This window comes from Bicyclus anynana, chromosome 6, assembly GCF_947172395.1.
Source record: "Bicyclus anynana chromosome 6, ilBicAnyn1.1, whole genome shotgun sequence".
Classification (NCBI taxonomy): Eukaryota; Metazoa; Arthropoda; class Insecta; order Lepidoptera; family Nymphalidae; genus Bicyclus; species Bicyclus anynana.
This window is the reverse complement of record NC_069088.1, coordinates 18,146,601-18,173,430: the sequence shown is the minus strand read 5'-3', so window position 1 is coordinate 18,173,430 and position 26,830 is coordinate 18,146,601. Positions and strand designations below refer to the sequence as shown.

Genomic DNA, 26,830 nt, shown 5'->3' with positions numbered 1-26,830 from the left:
TCCTCTCAGAATAAGAAGTGTTAGGCCAATAGTCCCCCACGCTGGCCCAAAGCAGATTAGCAGACTTCACACACACAGAGAATTAAGAAAATTCTCTGGTATGCAGGTTTCCTCACGATAATTTTCCTATACCGTTTAAGACACGTGATATTTAATTTCTTACAAAACACACAACTGAAAAGTTGTAGGTGCATACCCCGGACCGGATTCGAACCCACACCCTCCGGAATCGGAGGCAGAGGTCATATCCACTGCGCTATCACGGCTTATTTATATATGGTCCATATTCCCTCTCCTATTATAAGAGCAGCCTGGTCCTGTGATCCACCAATGATCATTACCAATCATGTTCGTCTAGTTTGGTCTGGTCTAGTGGTTAGCCTATTCAGTGGAGGATCCTGAGGGTTTTTAAGACCAAGGCCCGCTTGGGCCCGTCATTTTGGGACGTAAACAAATACCTCATAATTACGTCTAAAATAAACCGTTGATTCATATTTATTTTGATCCATAGTAATAAAATAAATGCATTACCGAATACCACTCGGGCACCTCCTTCAAAGTGATCAGTTGGTAGAAAATATTTTAATGTTATGTGTCGTTTTTTAGTTTTGTGGGTACCTTTATTTTGAAGTCGGTTGTAATTTAAAAAAAAAATATTACGACGTAGAGCGCGAACATTTTTGTCTTGTGGCTGCTTGCCCTTAGTTTTGGGTACCTATTCGGCAATTAAATTGGCAGATGGATAGAGAAAGCTCGAATTTTGTACTATGCAACATGTTTGGCGACTAAATTAATTATCATGTTTCAGTAGATTAATCAAAACACAGCCAGATTATAAAATGAATGTCACTAATTTTCCATTAAAAGTCACAAAAAAGATTTCAAAAATCACGCGTAATAAATCGAAGTCTGATTAATTGCTCCTGGAAAACTCCAATTTCATCGAAAAAATCGCGTAAAACTCCAATAAAGCAGTACCCGGTTGCCCTTCGAGTACAATAGGTCATTAATTAGATTGACAGCCCGACGGTTGCGGGCAAAAAATATTAATTCCCGATATAAGCACACGTTCCGATGCCCTCCGCTTTAATTAAACGAATTAATCAACCCCCCCTTCCCGATTTCCCTCCACCTTCCCCCTCATGCCCCTCTGACGCCAATCACGTGACGGAGCACTTCGCCTCTCGTATACAGAATTTTAATTAATACACGAAAACGTACTTTAGGTAAATGTATTTTTTTATACTTTCCTTGAGCTCCCTTAGAACCTTATTATGTGCGGTAGGCACAATATTTTGGGAAGGCTGTTTGCTGGAGTATTATGTCAAGCGTTATTTAATTAATTGGGATGGAAAATTTTAAGAAATCTTTGACGTATTTCCAAGTTAATTATATTTTATATTATTAATAACCTTCCTCCATCCATCCATTCACTATCTTAGCATAACAAGTTCAGAGGTGACTTTTTGTTAAAGAAGGAGTGAAATTAAGGAAATTATAATTATGTTTACAGAAATTAAAAATAACGATAAATAAATAAATAATAAAATATTTTGTTCATGTGTTAATAATTTGCTTAGTTAATTAGGCAGTAATGTGTAATTAAATTATATTCTTAACTTTGTATATAATGTACTACTCGACCCAACCAATATTTTGCCGGCCTCAGTGGCGCAGTGGTGTGCGCGGTGGATTTACAAGACGGAGGTCCTGGGTTCGATCCCCGGCTGGGCCGACTGAGATTTTCTTCATTGGTCCAGGTCTGTAGTATCTAAAGCAGCATTCACGAAGCTGATATAATTTCCCGAAGTTCTTGTAACTTTTGGCACTATTTTTATTGTATACATTCTAACTTCAGTTGTGTACATAACAGTATACAAAAATAGTTTCCTTTCAGCATTTGTATATAATTTGAATTGCAATGTGATTCGCTTGCACGTTTTGATGAATGCCCGCTGAGAGCCATCCGTCACTGCCAACTCTGCGATGCAAAAGAGTTTGCAGACGCCGCGATTTATTTTAACTTTCGCTCAAGATAATATTAATAATTTATTAGAAGACTGCTCAGTTGGTGTAGTGACTTGCTATCCATTGGATAAACGAAGGCGTTATTTTGATGGGTATTATTTATCAGCCTGGCTGGCCTACAAGACGAGCCAGGCTGATAAATAATCCCCAGCGAATAGAGGTTTGCTATTCTCCGCGTAAAAGTGATTTACCAGTGCAGTAGCATCACCCAGATCCCACTAAATACTTTTACTCTAAAATTTGTTACGAAACCAGCTTCAGAAGATCTTGTCTCTTATTGGTATTGGCAAATTGCTTTTCATTGTCTTTGGATATGGGTTACATTGCTGCAATAGAATCTCACTATTACGTTACAGATGGAGATAACTAAGTTCTAATTTGTAAATAAAATTATTTCACACCAACTATAGTTCGCCACGTGATCGAAATTCGAACGTTTATGCTTTTTAATGTAGTTGTAATCATCCATATATATCGTTAGATGGGCCCCTCCATACTAAAGAACGCCCAAGTTTATGTTATTACTCAAAAAGGTGCACGCACATCTTATCTTAGTACGTAACAAGCGCATGCTGTGAGAGGACGTGGACTTAAAAAAATATTTACTGTTTTTTTTTTTATTTTAATCCCATAATTATGCCTTCGTGTTCATTTTGGAAGTGTAAAAACACAAGGCACAACATGAATAAAGAGAAATGTGTTACGAGAGATGACATGTTCAATGTGCGAAACCAATGACAATTCTGCGACGCTTTGAAGCCCATCTAACGATCTACGACCGAAGGTTGTAATATTGTAATTTGTAATTTAAGATTTTAAAAAATATAAACTTCTTTTTCATATAAACTTCAACATGGAACTTAAGCTAACTTATCCTAATAACTATACAAATCATGTCCACGTGGAATGGTGGCAAGAATACTGGCTGCATTTCATTTCAATTTCAATTCATTTCAACTTCAACTGTGTCAACTTTAACGTTCAACAGTTGTTAGCGCAATTTTCTTGAAATGAGTTCGATTATTTTTGTTCCACTTAATTATACTAAATAAAGTCCAAACTAAAAAGCTTACTGTAAGGAGGACCCTCGTCCTTACTATAAGAAAATCTAAAGACTGGCTCATCTCGACACTGGTAAGGCAAGCAGACCGCGCACGACCACTCAGGTCGAACGCCGGTGACAGACTGACAGTCTGACATAATACACTGTAATCTTTGAGACTGACTATTGCCCCCACCACCAATGTACATGAGATAGTGTGTGTAGTATTGTAGGTATCAATTTAGTATACACAAACACTACACTTACTATACTGATACTTTTGATCTACTGGTAATAATGCAATTGGTCAACTAAATCATGTGATGTACGCTGTCATGGCTAGTATAGAGCACTCCATACGATGACGCACAGGAACTCAACTAAACCACAGAATGCTCTCCGTGTTAAATAGATGCGCTCGCTCCAATTTATTCTCGATTCAATCAATGTCAGTTCAAAGCGGAGCCGAGTTAGCCGAACGAAATGAATAAGATTCTGCCGTGTCAGTCACTGCCAACTTCTGTTTTGATAGATAAAACAATCCTAACTAATATGAATGTGAATATCTTTGTTGATTTGCTGTATTTGTTTTACACAATTATCTAATCATGTGTTGCAGACATCTATAACCTCTGACTTAGATTCGGAGGGCGTCAGTTCGAATCCGGTCTGAGGCATGCACCTCCAGTTTTTCAGTAATGTACATTATAAGAGTAAGAAGTTAAATGTCAGGTATCTGAAACGACGTCTATCGGCTGAAAATGAAGATGATGATGAAATGGTGAAGAAAAATATCGTGAGGATATCTGCACATCTGAGAATTTAATCTTCTACATGTATGAAGCCTGTCAATCCGCAATTTAACTGGGTCGGTTACGACTATAAACAAAGAGCTTGTGAAGAAATATTGATGTTTTACGACATACTGCTTAGTCGTAGGAGATACCGATAGAAACGGCTTCTAATACAGATCCTAGACTATCGAGGCACGAAAGTACAAAACACGGAAGTGTAACCGCATCGACGATTTCTCATATATTCTGTACTTTTACAATATTAAATAATAATTGCTACAGGGAGGGAGCGAGTTTCTTAAAACAAAAAACAATTTTTTTTTTTTAGTTTTTTCGCAGAACCTTTTACATGACCTAGTCAAACTAGCTGGGACGAAGTGCAATTATTAAATGAAATTCAGAATATAATCAATTTGATAATAGATTGTAGTAAACGAAAAAAAAATATGTTTTAATTGATTCGTTTGATATTATTAACTTTTGATTCCTCGTGTAAGTACACTGAAAACGCGAGATCTGTCATCAATTTTGCTAAGTGACTAATCAAACAACGAAGTCGAGTCGCTGCGAGTTACCTCCGAAAGCAACGAGTACGAGTGGGAAGGTGGAGAAAGCTGCCACTTTGCTCCCGGTTAATAATAAAAATACCTCACGAAGATGAGAGAGGGATCACTGGGCCGCGAAGTACGCGTGGGTGTACTCTTTATTATTCTTTTAATTTGAAAAATGTTTTAGACTTTACTCTTCCTTAGACCAATAATTTCCAAGAATGACATTTTTAGATACATACTAGTGGACGCCCGCGACTTCGTTCGCACTGCGACCTCTTTAATCCAGCCCTTACAGTAGTATCACTGTAAAATGGAGTAAGTAACTTCTCCCGTTTTCCCAACATTTCCCTTCACTGCTTTATATTATATTATTATAATTATAATTTTAAATATCTATTTATTTTTACCATAAATGCTTTATAGATTTCGCTGTTCCAGTGGCCCCAAAAAAGGTCGCTCCTACACCGCAGAATGCGGAAATCCGCTTTTCATGTTACACCGAAATAAGCTGCCAACTCGATGCTGAACTCATGTCCCCCTCCCTGCCGCACGCCGCACCGCACCCCCGCATCCCGGTGGAAGTTTATCCTTCACTGATTTTATTATTACTCACTTTCCAAGCTTCAGTAACAATTTCTAAAACCAGGTAATCTGGCAACACAGAATTTATAACGTACAGGTCTAGTTAGATTTTTAAGCTTTGCAACAGTAAGCCAGAACTCCCTCGTTGGTTCATGGTGTTGGTTGGTTAGTCAATGGAGCAACACAACGAGGCGATTTATTTTTTTCTGAGAGATGTTTTTTTTTTCAATTATCAAAAAAAGCATTTATTGTATACACGAAATATCCAATACGATATATTAAAAGGTAGTTTATTAACTTCATACACACATATAATGCTCCTACGCTGTATATTAAGTGTTTCTAACAACTTTCAGCAACTGAAACTATCTCATTTCGTTTCGTTTCTTTCATACTTCGTCGTTATCAACCCATATTCGGCTCACTGCTGAGCTCGAGTCTCCTCTCAGAATGAGAGGGGTTAGGCCAATAGTCCACCACGCTGGCCCAATGCGGATTGGCAAACTTCACTCACGCAGAGAATTAAGAAAATTCTCTGGTGTGCAGGTTTCCTCACGATGTTTTCCTTCACCGTTTGAGACACGTGATATATAATTTCTTAAAAATGCACACAGCTGAAAAGTTGGAGGTGCATGCCCCGGACCGGATTCGAACCCACACCCTCCGGAATCGGAGGCAGAGGTCATATCCACTGGGCTATCACGGCTCTCATCTTTCATACTTATACTATTCTATTTCTTGGTATTCTATTTTATTTTCCTAATAATACTGGGCGCTCTAGAACTCTCATATTATTTTAAATTTTATGTTTGCAACATATTACACTTTACAAAAGTTTAAAAAACAATGTTTTACCAATTTTGGACCGCCGCGCCATCAAAACAAATGTTCAATAATTTTTTATATATTTTTTTTAATAATAATAAAAATAATGTTATGGCAATAATTGTAATGGTTAAACTTAAATAATATATTCTAAGTACATACAGAGAAAAAAGTAAAATAAATAAAGAATTTGTATTGCAGGTCATGTCGTAATTCGTAGCAGAGGAACAGCATTCTACAATTACATACGCTACGAGAGCTACGCGGGCTACAAATGGCTACGACCGCTACGAAACATTCCCTTCGCTCCTTCGCTATCTGAAACGGCAAAATGCGCTTGTTCCCAAAGTTGTTGGACGCGCACTATCTTAATGACCATCGTAAATTATAGACTTTAATCTCGACCCTCCTTTGTGTGTATTAAACATGTATGTGTGTGCCATATATACCCATACGCGAGTAATGTGTATTGTCAAACATTCTACACCCGAATGCATTATCAGGTTTATACAAAATTTTAGCTATATCATATTAGAGTTCAAACTATCGTGAGTGTAATTCATATAAATTTATTATACAAAAACGGCTAAAACTCACGTAATACAACGTCGGAGTATGCCCGACTAGTTTCGAACTCATACGGGCCCCTTAGTTATGAGCTTGTTCTTGCAATGCGGCACCATCTAAACTATGGAACTCACGTGAGTTTTAGCCGTTTTTGTATAAAAAATAATGTATCATATAATGTTGAAATAAGCTTTTATTTATTATTATTTATATAAAGGTATGAGTACCTACATCCGGACCCTTTGCTCGGGCACTGTGAACTAACAATTGGTTGCTACTTAACTTTTGTACTTTTGTAATCTACTACTTTCATAATAATGGTGAATTCCGTTTTCCTTGTTTATTTTCTTTTGTGATGTACAAATACGAATCATGAAAATATATAAAAATACATTCTGTCGTGGATATGGCAAGACAGCGCATTTCTACAAAGAAATGTTATATTTAGGGCGTCTTCATCAATATTTACCCAATCAAGGTACAACAGTCTGTCTATAGTATTATTACGTATGTTTTATTTGAAATAACACTGTCCCCGAGAGATACATCTTTTAGTCTTGGACCAAATTAATTAACAACCTTGTGATTTGATAAAATACTGTATGAACATTTAATCAAACATTTTCTGCAATTTACTGGATGACGAACAAACGTAGGTTCGAGGGTCAAGTATAGGCTGATGACTGAATGATATCTATTAAGTCTAGTAAATGATTTCATGAAGTGAATATTCCCACCTCGCACTAACACCGCAATCGTACGTGACGAGAGTGTGACTTTGACGCTACCGACGCGCCACGCGTGTCGATAACCGCAACTGCTACTGCCTCAACTCATCAACACAATGCCATTACGAGTCAATGTGTGGTTTGGAAAGTAGCAAGCGTGGGTTGGTTGGTTAATTAAATTTTTCTACTCCCATTTCATAATCTACTCAATATAAAACCTCAAACCTTAAAAAATCACAAACCTTATCACAAAGCTATTCATTCCTAATGGTTGTTTGTTAATTCTACATTACCAGACGGGTAAATCTTGCTACTTTGTTTTTTTTAATTTTTAAATAAAGCTTACTTCATTGGCTACACTTAAATCTAGGAAGCCAATCCGAGGCTAAGTCTAAGACTAGACTGATACAAAATCGAGGAGGCCATGCCCAACGCCAATTATATATTATTTGCCAAGTTTGTTAATTCTTTTATCATGGTCGTAGAAAAAGCATCGTATGTCACTGCACATAATTAGCCATTTTAGCACTCGTGCAAATCTATTGTGTCGTGTCGTGTGGGTGTTGTATATATTGTGCAAAAATCCTGCTACAATGACGGTAACATAAATAACTATTTTAATGTTTCTGTATTTTGATTTATATTATGCGTTAGTTTGTGGAAAGTTGTTAGGTAATTGCGAAGTGACCATTCACACATTCTGACAACGCAACCGTACGTGACGAGGTTGTGACAATGTCGCTGCACCGACGCGCCCGCACTCATCGATAGAATGCCATTACGAGCCGATGTGTGGTTTAAAAGTACGAAGCGTTAATTAACTTTTAAATATTTCCTTATTTTAATTGAAAAAATTTGTTAATTTGTGCACGAGTAGGGAATAAAACATTTATTTAGTGTATGAAAAGATTAGTTACTTTATAAAACTTCATCATCATATATCATATGTGTAAAAACTATAATATTGTCAAAAATATTTGATTTCTATTATACCATAAAATTGTCAGCGTAAATTGAAAGCTCGTTACGTAGGTGGGCAAGCTTAAAGTGATAATACTTGATTCTGTTATCATAACTACAAGTACCTTGTTGATTTTAAGGTACCAATTTCTCAACTCCGGGCTAAGAGTTTTTTAGAAGAAAGTTCAATTTTTTCTGGTCAAACCCAGGTCTTTTAGAAGAAAGCTCAATTTTTTCTGGTTAAACCCAGGTCTCGACACTAGCATCTGATGGTTCGAAGTCAAAAAGGCCTGTCACTGGATCTACGACGTAGGTAATTACGAGGAAACGACGTAGGTAAGTGGTTATTCCACGTAAAACTGATGATTATTACAGCAACGCCATCCAAATCCAACAGATGCACCTTTGAACTGAGTATTATTTATTTTATATAAATAAATATTAAAATGAATTAAAAGCAAATATTATACGAATTGCTTTGTTAAAAATTAAACAAATATTGCAATAAGTTGTATATACATCCGTAAATATTCCTACGCGTTTAATTTATTATCCTGTCCTACATTTTCTTTTGTGATAATAATCTCTTACTTTATAATTTTTTTATAATCAATTTAAAACAAACAAACAACAACCCTTGCCGGAGTACACTGCCTCAGCATAAAAGCTCGCAAAGTAATCAAAGAAAATGTAAAAAAACACCGTGTATTTTATAGCTTCGAAAAATCACGAACTTTTTATACTCTCTCTCTCAAGAATATTTAGGAGTTTGTATTCAAGAATACTTCCGTTGTATTCCGAGGAGCTCACATTCAACCCTTTTCAACCGTATTTTTGCGGGTTATCCCGGTGTAAGGGAGATCCGTTTAACCCCTTTTTGAATCGGCGGCCTTTTTCAACTTTATCTCTAATCCTTGTCGACTTTGTGCGCGATGCCTACATACGCCACTTTAGATTTAACTTGAGAAGAGCACTTCAGGAAATTAAGCACACAAATTGAAGCCGTTTTGTATTACGAAGGATGTAATGTTGTGCCAGCTATGTATGCTTAACGGTTTCTCCCATTTAAGACTGTTACTAAAGCCTACATCTTTAACAGTAGTAATCCACCTACACGGTGGGAACGGGTCTCCATTTTTGTGGTTTCATGGTTAGTAAGTTATTTAGCTTAACACAAGAAATACAAGGTTACTTTGTACCAAAAATTAATACTAATTTCAAAATTCAGATTTCAATTAAAACTGAAACAACGTTTGTCACTAAGCTTAACGATTGTTATCGCCGCGTTAGCACCTTTTAAATTTACATGTTTTTAATAAATAGGGTAGGAAATAGTAGTCTGTGACGGATACGTCGTTCGATCTCGTGTTGGCTTCAGTGTGCTCGTGGTGTTCGAGCCATCCACATCTTTTGTTGTGGATTTCTTTATGGGTTACTTGGGATAGGCGGGGAGAGTGACTTGAGTGGAAAAGGGGAGTGTCAGTCGACTATCAAAGGTACCTTTAACCCTACACACATCGTTCACAAGTACGTGACTCCACTCAAGGTCATTCTCTGCCATTCTAGGGTCATATTTTGGTTACAGTTTGAATTGTTAATTAAGTTGTCCTGACAAGTGTTGTGAATCATAACCTTTGTTCGACATTAGTTTTCTTATATATGTAATCATTTTTTGAGTCCTATAATACGATTAAGTTTTTTGCATAGCAACCAATCCGAGGTAGTAATTAATGAACTATAAAGTATCAATAACGTGTCTACAATAAGTAACAAAAGTTATCACGAATTATGTGACTGAAATACGAATATTTATATATATACAGCGAATATTTTTCATAAATATTATTAAGTCAACACGAAACTCGAATCTCGAATACATAAATTGAATAACCACTGAGATAGCGAGTGAACAAAATAATAAAAAGTCAAAGATAATAAAATATTAAGAAACATTTTCCGGGCAGCTTATCGCGTGTCGACTTTTATTGTACCGCATTGCGATTTTTCCGCGGCCTGCTGCTGGGAAATTACTTTTTATGAAGCTATCCCGCGAATAAAGGTGCCGGGTTCAAACCGTACCGAATTAATAGTTTATTAATTTTATTGTTAGACTTATATAGTTTGATAGAAACCTTCCAAAGCTTCTACGATCCGAGTTCTATAGTTGCCAAAGTTACCAACAGTAGAAGTTTTAGCTTTAATGTGAAATAACACAAGGGAAGTATGACGTCGTTGTTTTGAATTTTGAATAGCTCCGGAGCACACTCAAGTATCTGTTTTTAGGGTTCCGTATGAAATTTGTCACAGGCTTTTACTATACTATATTTTTTTTAGCTGGTGGGAGGCTTCGGCCGTGGCTAGTTACCACCCTACCGACAAAGACGTACCGCCAAGCGATTTAGCGCTCCGGTACGATGTCGTGTAGAAACCGAAAAGGGGTATGGATTTTCATCCTCCTCCTAACAAGTTAGCCCGCTTCCATCTTAGACTGCATCATCACTTACCATCAGGTGAGATTGTAGTCAAGGGCTAACTTGTAAAGAATAAAAAAAAAATACGAGCTTAGCAAACCCGGCAAAGTATTGCTCTGTTATAGATAATGGTTTTTCATTTGATGTCAAATATTTGCATTTCCCGCCAACTAATCTATTTATTGAAAATCGAATTAGTCAGAATAAATTATTGCATATGAAAATATCTTCTAGTGTGGACTTAGCCTTAATTTAAACATACTAGGTCAATAAAGTTATTAGTATTCAAATTTGGTTTACGAGTAAGTATTAAAGAAATTATAGTGCAAAACATAGAGTCGTAGTAGCGTGCGCCCTACTGTTGCCACGTCGTAACATTTGCTGAAAATGACCAAAACATTCCTTGGAAATATTCTAGACTAGCTGACGCCGCGCGGTTTCACTCGCGTAGTTCCCGTTCCCGTAAGAATACGGGGATAATAGCCTATAGCCTTCCTCAACAATGGGCTATCTAACAATGAAAGAATTTTTCAAATCGGACCAGTAGTTCCTGAGATTAGCGCATTCAATCAAACGCTTCAGCTTTATAATATCAGTTTAGATTTAGCTCAACGGTAAGAGCGTTCGGACTCATCACCGAGGGGTGGTGGTTCGAGCCCCGCGCCGTTGGTCTATTGTCGTACCCACTCCTAGCACAGTCTTTGTCGACTACTTGGAGGGGAATGAGAATATTGGTCATATTATAAAATATATGGCAAATATTCTTTTTTAATTAAAAAAAAATTATGATTGAATAATGAGAAAATATTATGATAAAATATACGGAACTATATTCTATTGATCGGTTTAAAGGTGGTGCTGTGCAAAATAGGCTCTTGAAGGTAATTTTATTTTTTGGCACCGCCTTTAATTTTTTATTTTAAAAAGATTTTTTTTTGTTTTTATTGTGTTATTTTAATTAATGAACTGATTTTTGTAAAAATTAAATGCGACCAATCTAGAAGTATACGTATACTCTTTCACACAAAAAAAATCAGACTTGGTTAATATATGACGAAGTATGAGGTAGCAAACAATAAAAATGAATTAAAAAAAACATGCGCGTCGACTTGAGAACCACCTCCTGTTTTGAAGTCGGTTAGTAATTAAAGTAACTAGACGTATACATTGACCAATACCGAAATGGCTTGCGCTCCAAGGCATAGGGTTGTAACTTCAAAAACTTCCTAACGAATTCATGCTGAGAATTTCTAGAATAGTTAAAATGTGTATGAAAACACGTGACGGTAGCAATTTCCCAGAAGAGTTTCTTTCACAAAGGGCCCTAATACTAATGATGTAATTTTCATACATTAAATATTATAATAAGACATTCCAGTACAAATAGCGGCGCAGTCGCGTGCTCCCGTACCACCGCATTGCGATCGGCCGCTGTAACTCGGCGCTGGCAAATAGCTTGCATTCGTCACAACTCACGAAACATTTACTAATACAGGAGGCTTTATTGCCCGCCTTCCGTGCAAAGGGTAAATAGTAAAAATATTGATATAACTGTACCTACGGAACCTACTAAACGGTTATTCGTGCGATTGTTATAGATAAGTTCAACAGTTATGAACTTTATTTCATTGAGATTGAACGTTGGAGTTACGTTACATAAATTAACTTTTTAGTTATCGATGAAGACAAAATTTATCTTTTAATTTACATATATATATATATATATATATATATATATATATATATATATATATAAAGAACACACGCTTTCAAAAATGCACAGATATATTAATTAAAGATGAAGTTAGAACCAAACTTGTGTACTTTTTCAAGTGTTTACTTTCTACGTTATTTGAAGTTTAATAATAAAAAATTTAACATAACAAAAATTGTTTTAATAAGTTCTCGCTATAAAAATAACAATTTAGTACCATTTAAAAACCGTAGTAAGTTAAATAGGGAAAATTACAGAATTACTTTCTTTAAGCGTTCCATTTCGGGCTCGTTTATCATAGCAGCGCGTTTAATTTCCCAGGGTTTGCTGGGGTTTGTCGGGGTTTTCCACCTACTCATCACTGTGTCGTTTATCAAAGCGTTTTGTGCCTCCCATTGTCTTGAGAATCTCTGTGACCTACTTCCTTGTACTTGTAGTCTGAGAGCTAGTGCGAAGTTTTAAGTAGATAATTGCTAAACGCTGAACTTTAATGAGACTAGTTTAAGCGCTATAGGGAATAATTAATTAAAATCAAAGTAGGTAGTTTGAGTTAGGAAAATAAACTTGAAACACGAAATGGAAGGCCAGCGCCGATACGGCGAATTCTGCTCGATAGTTGCTGGGACAAAGTGTTGTTTCACAAAGGAAAATGCAAACCTTGTTTCCGCTGTGTCAAATTAATAAAATTTCTTTATCTCTAACTTCAAACTTTGTGTAAGTTGCTACTAATTACCATCATATTGCTTTTATTTATGTTAGATGGAAAGCTAAGCTTCGTTGCTTTGTACGCTTGTTAGAATAGAAATACTTATAGGCAAGAACCTTGAATGTTCATAAAGCAAAACTATTTTGAATTTCGGCTTTAGGACTTTAATTTATCAAAAGTTGTATTAGGTACTTACATCTTTTACTTTATTTTGGTAAAATACACTGTCAATATTTTCCACCAGCTCTTAGAACGTCATGTCTTAGTTTTTTGTGAAGTGGTTCCACCGATAGTGCAAAATGTACCTTGTGGAGATGGTCTAGGGTGCAGCTTAGAATGGCCGGGGGCTAAGTTGGCACTGAATGCGTGAACATTAAAGACAAGCCTCTGAAGATTTTAGGCATCCCGTCTTCTTTTTGTGTTGGTTGTAATAATAGCTAGACTAGTATCTTCTTAATTTTTCATAAAATTGAGATAAACTTTATGTGTTAAAAATGGATTAATTGTACAATTTGGAAATAACTATTAACTAGATAAAACAAGGAAAATTCAAACTAATTTAATAGATGGGAATGTGAGTTTGTTTCTTTGTTTCTTATGCTTACATGTCTTAACCACTAAGCCGATATTGATTTTTTTTTTCCCCAAACCAGAGCTACATTATCAGAACTCCGTTGTAGGTACTAACATCACGTCACGTATCAAACGTTTAGATTTAAGAAAATTAAATAATCTAAACCCATAAAAATTAAACCGCACTCTATTTAATAACCGTAAGTATTTACCCACCCAGTAATAATAATATTTTGGAAGTCGTTGCCCGGTGATTTGGCAGATAAAACTTTCTGTACAGCCAAATACAGCTCATCCCTGTCGAGATATTAGGCGTCATATTGAGCTACGCGTTACAAAGCGAACCCGATAGTTGTAATCCACAAAAACTCCGACATATTGGAACCCGTGTCGGGGAAGTGATTGCTCTGTGTGATGTTCGAGGTAAAATATTTGGGACAAACTGTGGCTGTTATGGCATGTGAAACATTTAGGTACAAGTGCGTGACTGGTGGAAGTATGATAAAAAATCATGTTTGCTTAATTGTTGCATGTTTTTAAAGGGCAACCTTTGGCTGTGATCAAGCCAACATATCCTCTAGCGAAAGTACAGACTATGTTGGAACGCGTTTGCTTAGAATATGCATAAACTCTCTTGGCTTGAATACATCTACACTGTAAGTAGTTTTCGCTTTTAGTGCGAGTCAGGAACAAGCAACCAAAACACTTTTGATGTGCTCATTTTTTTTGTTATGAGATTTTAAGCAATTAGTCGGACAATCCTTACAAATGTCGTTTAAGGTCATCTTACTCGTGAATCTTATAGCCTCAGAACTTTAAACAGTGCGCCACGTATTCAATCTCAAAATTTACAAGATAAATTTGGAAATTCGTAGGACATACAAAAAAGAAAACGTTTGTATTATACAAATATCACTTATATTCATCATCATCATCATTATATCAGCCGATGGACGTCCACTGCAGGACATAGGCCTTTTGTAGGAACTTCCAAACATCACGATACTGAGCCACCTGCATCCAGCGTTTCCCAGCGACTCGCTTGATGTCGTCAGTCCGCCTGGTGATCACTTATATTGTCAATATTAATTTGTTAAAGATCTGAAAGCTTGGCTACACCACAGGACGGGTACAAAACGTCTATAAAAGCCCGCAATGAAACATCTTCCGGGAATATAAATCAGAGTGCTCCGTGCGGGTGGGGGCGCGGCGAGATCAAGTTATTTTTCATTAACCCTTTTATTAATTTTTGCCGTCATAAGCTTCGTGATCTTTAATAAGCGCTCGCAGTTTTGTGTACTTTATTTTTCGCTTCATCACCCGCTTGTTTTTATCTCTCCCCAGCTGTTGCCTCCATGTGTACAATACACATACTATGTAACGTGCTTTATTGTCACAATATCTCTTTTTATTTTTAAGTTGGTGTTTAATCTAGGTATATGCCCCCTTATTACCTTTACCTGCGCAAGAATATTTAATAATTATAGTTGTTATTTCAAGAAGTAAAAGTTAACACACACTTGATTTACAAAGGATTATTCAGTTCCGAATCCAAAAGAAGATGTCATATATGGATATATATTTATGAGACTTTTAATATTTAAAATTGATATAAAGATGAAGCAAAGTAAAAGTTAACATACACTTGATCTACAAAGGATTATTCAAATCCGACTAACCAACTAGTAATCCCATTAGCTTGTTAAATTTTTATGCAGAAGATGTCAAAGTAATTTACGTTTTTCAGGAAGATATTTGATTTTTATCATCTTCACTCAGTATTTAAGATGTAACAAGCAAGCAAACAAAGTTTATATTATAAAAGAATCACAAATAAAATAAGACGAGAAAATGCTTGTCTCTACAAAATCTGAGCTTTGGCACATTGTAAGCATTTGTCTCCATCAACATAGCATTTCAATAAGGAAATTACTCGAATACCATCGAGATTATCCAATAAAGTGAAACGGCCTCATCGCTCAATTAATAAGGGTTCATTCAGACATATCGGGGTCAGGGATTATTGGACCGCTCGCAGTGGACTATCAAAGCTCTTGCAACTTAAGAAATAAAACAAGTGAATGTTGAAAAATATAAAAATACTTTTTCCATCAACTTCCGTGTTAAAATTTTAGCCAAATGTCACGTGACAAACAAAGCAATAGCAGTTCAGGGATATATTTTGGATATATTATTTACAAATTACATAAATTTTAGAAATTAAATTAAAATATAGCTAACAGGAACTGTATGTAACCCATATATTCTCAGTCCCTGACTAAACACTAAACACTGTCCGGAACTGACGTTGATAAGTATGACTACACCACAAAGTGTAAGTATTTGTGTCGCTCTTTGTCGGCGGGATAGATACTACGGGATAGTGGATATCGGACAGTAGCCTCGCATTCCATAATCCAGACATGGAATGTTGCCCGGATTTCATAATGGGGTGTTATGAAATCCTCTTATATACACGAGTAAATTGATTTATGTGTTGTTGTTTGATTTTGCTAAAATACAAATAAAATTCAGAAGAGGAAAAACAAAAAATGTATATATGGAAATTCAAAGGATACTATGAAATCACCGAATATTCTTCTGAAGGACAAACTTTACTATTTTAAATATGTCGTCCCATAAACTGACAAAGATTTTTGTAAGATGTTAGTGTTAGTGATGAAACAACAAAACTAACTTTGGATTTTTTCTTTCATCAAAGTTGGGTCAATCAATCATATAAACTATAAGTTTTATTACTTCACAGATGAAAAAATTACGCCATAAACTGTTTGTGTGAATAAATTTTGTAAAAGATTAGACTGGTAAGTCGGATTTTTTTCAAACTTTAAGAGATTGCAGACGCATTCCTGAGATAAGCAATGGTCACAGAGTATTACATAGAAGAAAAAATAAGTGTCTCGAAATTTTTTCACGTTTTTTTTAGTAGGTACATCAGTCACTACTTCACTTGTGTGTGTTAAACAGAGGTCGACAATGTAACGTCGTGACCCTAACAAATCATGCGATCCTGTTTCCCCCGTGTTCAGCAAACGCGTTGTCTCCGCGTAATGGCGGCCGAGTGACGCATGGCGGCGCTGGATAAAAGGTTTCGGAGGAGCTAATAGTATTTATTGTGCCTCTCGTGGCCCGTTACCGTCCCAGTGACGTGAAATACACTGCTGGGACCGTATCACTTAAACGCTACCATGTTTAACCGACTGTGCAATACAAGAAGGCTCTGAATTCTACGCGTACGATTTTTAGCATGTTTGTATACCATATTCACTAAGGAAATGGTATTGAGTTTTTCGATAAGACTTTCAATTAATATTTTATAGGCAAAAATTTTAACTAATATGCTAATAAATTGGTGTCGTAAATATTTTGCAAAAATATAATCAAAACCTGAGCAGATCCGAAAAAATGTAAAAATATAAAATCTTTACAACTGACCTTTAAATCAAATCCAGTTTATTACGAATACTATAAAGCTACGTTTTGTAATATAAAGCGTGGTCGCAAAGCGTTTCACAAATAAATAAACTTATTTTTAATAGAGGCTTATATCGTAATTTTATAGATAACACAAACAACGTAATATTCTCAATGAATATAAGTGAATATTACATTAAATCAATCGTGTAAGTTACGCATTCGATACATATTTTATTTCACGTGGGTATATCAAATTTCCTGCGAGAATATTCGATTTGAAGGCCGCGTGTCTCGCGTACTGATGAGCCTCTTGGAATCAAATGAAGCGAATTTATGGGACGGAAGATGGTGACGCTGAGTTGCCGTGTCGGCAATACTGATGTGTGACTATATACGACACGTTATGTTATAACACAGTTACCTTAACAATTGATTAGTGTTATTTATATAGCCCTATATTAGCTTGAACACGTAAAACAGTATATACTCGTAGTAATAATACATATCAAAGGAATATTCAGAGACTCACCTGAAGGTAAGCGTCGTAAGCGGTCGGTACGACTTGTGACTGCCCGTATCTGACATCGGCGTGCCCCAGAAGTCATTCTTGAGTATTTTCAGTACAGGGTTAGCGCCGGTGACGTCACCGTTCGTCACTATAGCGGGTATGTCGTCATGCACGAACTCGCCGTTCAAACTGTTCGAATACGTGAGCGCGCCGACCGACGCGACCAACGCGTACACAGCCCACTCGTTGTCGCAGAAACCGCGCCAGAATTTCGCGTTCGAGTCTTCGCGGACCGATGGTAGGGGACGGCGACGCATGGCTTCACTTTTACACTATATTTTCACCTTATTTTTCACACTAGTCGAGATTTTTCTTTCCTCAAATTGACTGGACTTAAATCGGAAGTACAACGCTTGCTTGGAATTCCCATTTTATTTGTCGGTTGACATTTAATTTATTTACATGATTTTCCATTTATCTTAAGAAACTAGGTTGGTTTTTAAATACTGCAGGTAAATGGTCTTTAAAAACATTTTTTACTTAATTCACGTTTTTGCACGCCTACTATCTAAATTTAGAGTTTTTTATGTTTTGTAAAATAGCTAAAAAACTTGTTATTACGACGTTTAGTTACTTTATCAAATTATTAACGCTCTCTTTGTTATGAAATTTAACACTTAGGTATTTAATTGATTGTTTTATAAGATTTAACTCAAAACTGAAACTACTATTGCACGTAGTTCGTTTTACAGATCAGAATATAAAATTTATGTTGATCCAAAAACATTGCAATCCATCCGAATGGTAGATCTGTCACAAAAGTCCATGCATACGCAATCGGTTCAAGTTTCCGAGGTTCCGAGTTGGCTAGCCAGGATGATGGATCACCGACGCATAAATCAACATGGCGGACAAGCGAGGACCACTGATGTCATATTCATGAGTGGGCGAGGTTAAACGATGGGCCTGGGAAGATGGCGACCGACCCTTTTCTTTTATTTTGGTTTTTTATGATTACTTCACTCCAGTATGAGCGGCCCTTCTGTTTTAATTTCCACTTGATTTATGTTCTGCTCTGTTGTTTCGTCTGTAACAAAAAATGGGAATGGGTTAAAGAGGTCTTTTTTTAGATTTCTCTCATACAAGTTTGTTTTCAATGGGTACTAATTATGAAGAGGCTTGATCGTTACATTATCAAGACTAACAGTGACTAATTTATTCAATTTGCTATTATCCGAAATTTGAAGCGGAACGTTGTAGCGTCAAAATCTTCTGAAGATGCTCAGATTTCGAGGTGAAAATTTCTGTAGAAAAAATGTCGCTTGGATTCATGGGTCGTTCGCGGATAACATCAAAAAAAATAATTTCTTAGTCAGTATAATGATTTTCCGCAAAGTGACTATTTACGCCCGTTACTATTTTTGACTAACAGTTTTTTAAGGCTGTTACAGTATCATAAATAAAAAAAAATAACGCTGCTTGTTCGATGTCGTCTGAAAAATTCTATTATTGCACTTTATAACTTAAAAGACTCCGTGGTCAGAGGCCAGCAAATACCTACTGCCTAGAACCAAACACTGATATTTGTTGAATAAACTAAAAACAAGAAAGAGCAGGCTATGAAGGTTAACATGAAAACTAAAAAGAATTTAAACCCTGCATTTCCATGATATTTTGTAAATTGTTTCTAAAAATCGCTTATCTAGATTAAAGTTGGAAGTTTGTGAAAATTCGCAGCTGATGGGAAAAGTTGCTCGCCGAGGGATTACGACATGCGCGTCCATCTGCATCGTGATACTCGTGCAAACTTTACTTATAGTTGTAGACGGTTTTTATGACAAACCTTGAGCAAGGAAGTACTACCACCAAGCTTATATTTGCTTCAAAGCAGCATTGCTGAGTGACAGTGACAGTGTAGTTACAGGCACATAAACCTCACCTGCGTCTCAGGTTGATGAGGAGGACACAGGGCGGCATTTTCTAGGACCTGGTTATTTGTTGTTCTGCTAAGTATTGCTCTGTTTATAGAGGTCGGTCCCATTTACCATCAGGTATATTTAACACAGCAAGCTGATGACTCGATTCATTGGATGTATGCTAACTTTAGATTCTATAAAGCTGAAGAGTTTGTTTGGTTGATTGAACGTGCTAATCTCAGGAACTAATGGTCCGATTTGAAAATTTTTTTCAGTGTTAGATAGCCCATTTATCGAGGAAGGCTTTATGCTATGCTATGATATTATCCCCGTATTATATATATGATGACGAAGAATCATTTTGTAACGTAAGTCTACCGTTAAGTCTTATACTTGGGATTTCATTTGGTTTAAGAGAAAAACTGAAAATCGTTTACGAGTAAGCAGGTGACACAATCAAAGCTAATTTTGTTCCAAACACATGTAAATTGATTCTAAGGTACAGAGACAATAAATTTGAAATTGGTTTTTCTTATATCCTGTTTCCTTTATCATCCCTCTTTGAAATTTTGGCTAATTTATTCAACAGTATAAACTTGGTTGTACTCTTTTATTTTAGTCGAATATTAATTATGTAGGCCCATTTCTTTGATCACCGAAAATGAATAATGTTTTAAATAAGCTACACGATCACGTGCCGAGTTCTTTGTTGCGAAAAATCTCGCATAATATCGCGTTTCGGGATTAAATTTCAAATAAATCCGCGCGCGGCCCGCGCTCCAAAAATGTTCGCTCGAATTTATTTTACCATACAAATTCGCACGCCAAAGGAAATATGTTAATTTCTCACAACATGTGTTGTGCCGAGTGTAAATAACCATTTCGGCGTCTGTTGTTTGTCAAAATATTTCGATAAACTACGTCTACACGCCGTCTGCAGGTCTGAACTGGTCTGATCCACTTATGCGAGAATCTACTGTAGGGCGTGCATAAGGTTCTTAACTAGAACAGACACAAATTGTACAAAACGGAAAATTCCTTCTCTAATATAGGTCCTAATGTGTCTGACCCTGAGGGTAGGCAGGCAATGCACCAGTTAATTAGACGTCACGCATTTAATTCAATTTTTTCAATACTCGCGGGTAAGGACCGTTTTTACTCAGAACACACGATCGGTAAGATTCAATACAACCAATGAAATCGTGTCGGTAGGCGCACGATTCAATACATACGGCCAACCCGATAGTTATTCAATAACAACAAAAGGCAATACAGGGATTTATCTGCAATACAAATTTACGGTTGACCAATAGGTCAACCAGTGCTCGTACAGTCTTAAGGAATACCTTAAGACTGTAAAAGCACTGGCACCTCAAATATCACCCTGCAAAGTATGATACTTCCCAACTCCTGGCTTTGTACCCGGTTGTTGTAAGTTGGTGCCGGAGTTTGGTTTTGTTATACCCCCGTGCTCGTGAAGCCATGATTTTCATTAACTCTTTTTTATTCTTTGCAAGTTACCTATTGATTAAAAATCTCACCTGATGGTAAGTGATGATGAAATCTAAGATGGAAGCGGGCTAACTTGTTTGGAGGAGGATGAAAATCCACCCTTTCGGTTTCTACACGACATCGTACCCGAACGCTAAATCGCTTGGCGGTACGTGATATAATCACAGTAAGAAACAGATAGACAGACAGCGGAAGCCAACGAACAGGTCCCGTTTGTATACGGAACCCTATGAAGGAAAACTGTGTCATCATAATTTGCGCGCATTGTCACTTGCATTGTTGTCGTCCCTGTCGTGCATGGAAGCAATCCGAACTATCTGTCTCACACTGCGATCTGAAGCCCCTTAAAGCTACATAGATCAAAAGCTGGTGATCGCCAGACCTTCTTCATTTAAAACTGAAAATTTTTCAAGTAAACAACGGTAAGCAACTGTAGATTTTGAACCATGGTGGCTAGAGGTAGATAGTAAAACTTTGAGAACCTGAGAAAGGACAAATGCTCTTTTTTTAACTTTATTTGTTGAATCTGGGTGGACTTTTGAGACTTACCGACTACTAAGCTACCTTTATCCAAACTCCATAGTTACCTCCCATACTTACCGACGGTAACAACATGTCGAAGTCTGAATTTATTTATTTTCATTTAATTATGGCTAAATAATTAAAGTCAAAAGCTTAAAATTAAAGTTAAGAAGGTTCCAAGGTTTGAATTTATCACCATTTTACAATAATTTTTAAAACTTACTTAGTTTTAAAACATACAGTGCATTGCATTTGAAAATTTATATAATCATTAACACAATAATACGAATGAAAATAAACTGGTTGGTAAACTTTCAGCTTTTTAGGGTTCCGAACGTACGTAGTACAAAAACGGAACCCTTATTTAATTTGCCGGAGGTGTGACCACAGCACGCTCATATGCCGGTATATAGAGATGCCCCTGGGATTATCGTCGCCGCAGCGCTGAGCCGGCGATCAATCACCAACTCGAGGGTCATTTGTCCGCCGAAGCAGTAACTTGATTAGCGACGATGGATCGCACAGCGCCAGCTCACTAACTGATGATAGCAATACTGAGCAACTACAAGTTTTTGGTAAACTAATCTATCAACTTGCCCAATGGTCTAATGTTTAGTGTTGCTGGAAGTCCGGAGTTCGAGTCCGGAGTTAGGACATAAATTAATCCTGAGTTCGTAAGTCGATGATTTTTCAAGGACTCTTCATTATAAATACTGCGAATTACTTTATATTACAATTATTTAATAAGGTAATGATATTACAATTATTTAATAACTTTATTGATGGTAGGCTACTCTCAAAATCGATTAGGCGTATAATATTTAAAAAAAACAAATGTTATAAGTTTTTGCTCTTCAATTCTCATAATAAATGATTGGTAACATCACTAGAGCCAATAATAATATTTTGAAATGTATTACACATAATTTTTCTTTTAATAAATATCTTATTAATCACTTGAAATTCAAGTAAAACTTAACAAAGTAGGTAAAACTTTGCAACACAAGATCTGCTGAATTGATGTTTTTGAGCATTGCTTTTTTAGGTTCATCTTCATGCCGGAATCAACAGAATAGTTATCAAAACATTGAAAAATAATCAAAAAAAATAATAAATACATTTTTTTAGAATACCAAAATGAAGGTTGGCAGCTTATTAGTTTCTCATTCCTTGCTTGATGTCTTTATTTTGCTGTATCGACTAGCCTATTTATGAATCTCTAAATGTAGATCTTCTAAAAGTACTCGTAGTTAGTCATAAGTTACAATTTCAGCCAATTCTATGTTTAATATTCATGTCTGAACACTTTTAAACTGGTTGAAATTTTAATGAGTAATCCATCTTGCCTCATCTGGAGGATTGGTCGGATTTTAAATGTTAATTTCACCCTTCCTCCTTCGCCGCTCACTTCGTACTTGAGCGATTAATCTTATCTCCATCAAACCGAAACATTCTTAATTCTACACTTCCAAAAAGTCAATAAAAAGTTTTTATCAAGGTAATGTTTCGTTTATTTAAAAATACTTTATTACATTTTTGACGAAGATAAGTTTTAGCAGACTCAGAAGTGGATAAAAATAAGAAAACTAATGTCGAACAAAGGATTAAGTGAAGTCACGCACTTGTAAACGTTGTATGTAGAGTTAAAGGTACCTTTGACTGTTAACAAACACTCCTCTTTTCCACTCAAGTCACTCTCTCCGCCTATCCCAAGTAACCCATAAAGAATTACACAACAAGAGATGTGGACGGCTCGAACGCTACGAGCACACAGAAGCCATACGACGGGTGCCTGATATCGCAAGTCGTTCCCGCCAACCGATCGTTACCCCCTCTAAATCCCTACACTTTACGAAAACAAGTCGCGCCACCTATCTAACACGAGATAGAGCGTCGTCATATCCGTCTCAGACTACTATTTCCTACATAACATAAGTTTCTGAGTAGTTATATCATTGCTGCTAGTTTGCCTATTTCTACTTCCATTCAATAAATGTTGACCTTTAACAAATCATGTCTCTGTTGCATCTCTATTACATGCATTAATCTTTCCCGCAGAGGTAGGCGGAGGCTTGCTAGTTGCTCCAATCCTTGCATATATCCCTCGCTTCTTGTAACAATCGTTTTAAACAACTTCGTCGTTTAAGGGCACTCTTGACCTGGCTTTTACTGGGAATATTCTGGATTTAGTCTAGGAACTTTCACTTTGGCCTTTCTGGTCCAACAATTACAGTCACCCTCGGCATAAATATATCCCTTTTGTTAACCGATTTCTAAAAAAAGGTTTTAATACTTGTACTTCAAGACTACACCGTATAGTGTCTAAGAAGCGGAAGTCGTGATGTCACACTGTAAAGATATGTAGAAAGTGACATCGTGTTCATATGATTTTCTTTTTTTATTCTTTTTTGTTTAAAAGAGTTTAGTTCCAGATTAGTAATTTATTTTAAAATGAAAATAACGAAATTGCCTGTACTGTAGCACTTTCGTTCACTATGCTGGGACACACTAAAAACAGAAAAATAAAATCTTTTTAACGAAAAAATTCAACCGACTTCAAAATCACAAAAATAAACTAAAAAGCGAAAAATAACATCGTATGTGCTACCTTCTGATCACTCCGTTAGTCTCCTTTCATTCATCATCTCTACGTGTCCAAACCCCTGAATTGATACACTTAAAAAAACAAAAGCTTGAACAAGTAACACAATCGTCGTGGAGAAATACGAGCTCGATTACTTAATCTGACACCCTTATTTTTAACACCCCCTAATAGTTGGCAGGCGTTAATAGAGTCATTAACAACAATGACTCGGCCGCCTTCGCCTTCGATAAGTGACGTTGGCGTAAACAAATTGTTGTTTACTCTGAGACCTTTCACACGATCTGCTTTTTACCGCGAGCGCCTTCGATAGCTTAATTTTTTTACTGGACCGCTACAGCCTGAAAGGTTTCTTTGTCGGTCATGTGACGTATATCACCTGTATTTTCAACAAAACTATCTGTATGATACAATATTTACATGTGGACGCTGTAATTTGAGATTTTATGTAATTGTAAGAGTGGATATGACCTCTGCCTCCGATTCCGGAGGGTGTGGGTTCGAATCCGGTCCGGGGCATGCACCTCCAACTTTTCAGTTATGTGCATTTTAAAAGATTAAATATAACGTGTCTCAAAACGGTGAAGGATAGATATCCTGAGGAAACCTTAATTCTCTGCGTGTGTGAAGCCTGCCAATCCGCATTGGGTCAGCGTGGTGGACTATTGGTCTAACCCCTCTCATTCTGATAGAGACTCGAGCTCAGCAGTGATTTGAATATGGGTTGATAATGATGATGAAAAAAAACTGCCATGTCAACCAGATCGAATTCGTCAATGTTCAGTTACTATGGTATTATTGATTTGTAATATTCGTTTTATTTTTCTCACTGCAAACAAGCTTCAAACCTATTTAATTTATACGATGCATACTTGACCCAGTGGCAATATTGTTCGTAAGGTACAGAGTTAATCATTATCAGCTGAAATCTGTCACTCCACATTGGAGCAATGAGTTAAGACTCCTTACCCCCCCTTTCTTATTGTATAAATCAGGTTCTGCAGTGGGTATGAAAGCAGGTTGAAGATTACACATTTTATTTATTTAATATTCACACATAAAAACGCCTGGTTATTTAACCTGGCATTTGCTCATCAGCTCCTACCATTATGACATTTTCATCGTAGACTAAATGTCAGTGAGAATTTTCTACTTTTGTTAACCTTTGGGTTTGGGCTTATTAGTTAAAGAACTCAATACACAACTATAACTGAGCGAGTAGGTCTCTACAATTCTTATTCCAGATATAGAATATCTGGAATCCTGGTGATGTATTTATGACATTAGTCCATCTTTGGTTGATATGGCAGCGATATTACCATCTCTAAAAATAGTAGCGCTCCTCGTAAGGAGTTTACTTTGTTTTCCACTTTATTTCATTATTTTTTACTTTTTAAATATTAACATTAGTGTCATTAATATTAAAGTATAATAATGAAGCCGTGATAGCCCAGTGGATATGACCTCTGCCTTCGATTCCGGAGGGTGTGGGTTCGAATCCAGCCCGGGCTTGCACCTCCAACTTTTCAGTTGTGTGCATTTTAAGAAATTAAATATCACGTGTCTTAAACGGTGAAGGAAAACATCGTGAGGAAACCTGCATACCAGAGAATTCCTACGGGAACCGGTACCACGCAGGTGAAACCGAGGCATCCACTATAACAATCGAGCAATCTTCTTATTCATGATAAAAAAAATACATTCGTCTTAAACAAAATTAAATATAACAACCTTAACCTTAATTACGCAGCGATGAAAACTTTGATGCTCTAATTTCCCTGCTTGACTAGAATTAACTCGTTTACAAACTTAATATTGTAGGCGGACAAGAGTTAAGACGATTTAGTCGTTAAACCGTGACGACTGGAACTTTTATCGCGAGCAACTTTGAGTGAGGCTTTAAGTTCTTGCTGCCTGCGAAACTCGATTTCGGAGTTTTAATACATTGATAAACCCTGGAAAAATAGAAATATTTAATGAATTATATTAAATTCGTTTCTTTTACTGTAGTTTGTCGTGAAAAGGAAGCTTCTGGTCGAATCTTCATAAAAGATGTATCAATTATGATATTATGTATATTAAATACTTTTTTTTTAGTTGGACTCATAAAGTGGTTGTATAAAGTTTAAGTTTAAATACTGAAATGTAAATACAGCTAAGAATCACGTGATATCACACTAATATTACAAAACGCATAACTTTGTGTGTAGATGTGTAAGTTTGTTCTTCCTTTACGCTTTTGAGTTATTTGGCTGAAATTTGAATTGAAAATAAATTTTATTCTCACATCGGCAATTTTATCCCGGAAAAAGGTTCACGCGGGATTTGTAAAAAAACTAAATTCCACGCAAAGAAGTCGCGGGCGTCCGCTAGTTATCTGTAGAATATGCCCGACTCGCTTTGAGCCCATAAGTAAAAGTACTAATAAGCTGATTAAAAAAGTATGGTGATACTATTCTATCGCCTATGATATAACCTCACAGGGCTCATACTCAAGGCAAAAGCAAAAAATAAGGATTATGAATGAACCCTTAAATGGTATCTTCTAGAGTCTTAGAAAATGTATGTTGTGAGAAGATGTTAACGGTTTTGATAACAGATCATATTAAAAAGTGTAAAAAAATTTTGATAAGGTTTGAAAAAATTTAGTTAATTTAAAGATTATAAAAAGTTAAATTTAAAGATTTTTGTTTAATTTCTTTATTGTCGTGCAAACTTTATATGACCCGCAAACATTACCTTTTTTACCAAGGGTAACTTTGTTGTGCTCTAGTAGGTAAACAGAAACAAT

At 36.3% G+C, this 26,830-nt stretch overlaps 1 protein-coding gene across 1 annotated transcript in view; it reads right to left on the bottom strand.

The window, feature by feature from the left end:
* LOC112052427 (protein O-mannosyl-transferase TMTC1-like) overlaps positions 1 to 26,830 on the bottom strand; it is a 155,222-nt gene that overhangs the window by 77,350 nt on the left and 51,042 nt on the right. Inside the window, exon 2 of the mRNA XM_024091495.2 lies at positions 17,509 to 18,574. Coding sequence (XP_023947263.2) covers positions 17,509 to 17,804 — 296 coding nt within the window. The 5' untranslated portion in view covers positions 17,805 to 18,574. The remainder of the gene's footprint in view (positions 1 to 17,508; positions 18,575 to 26,830) is intronic.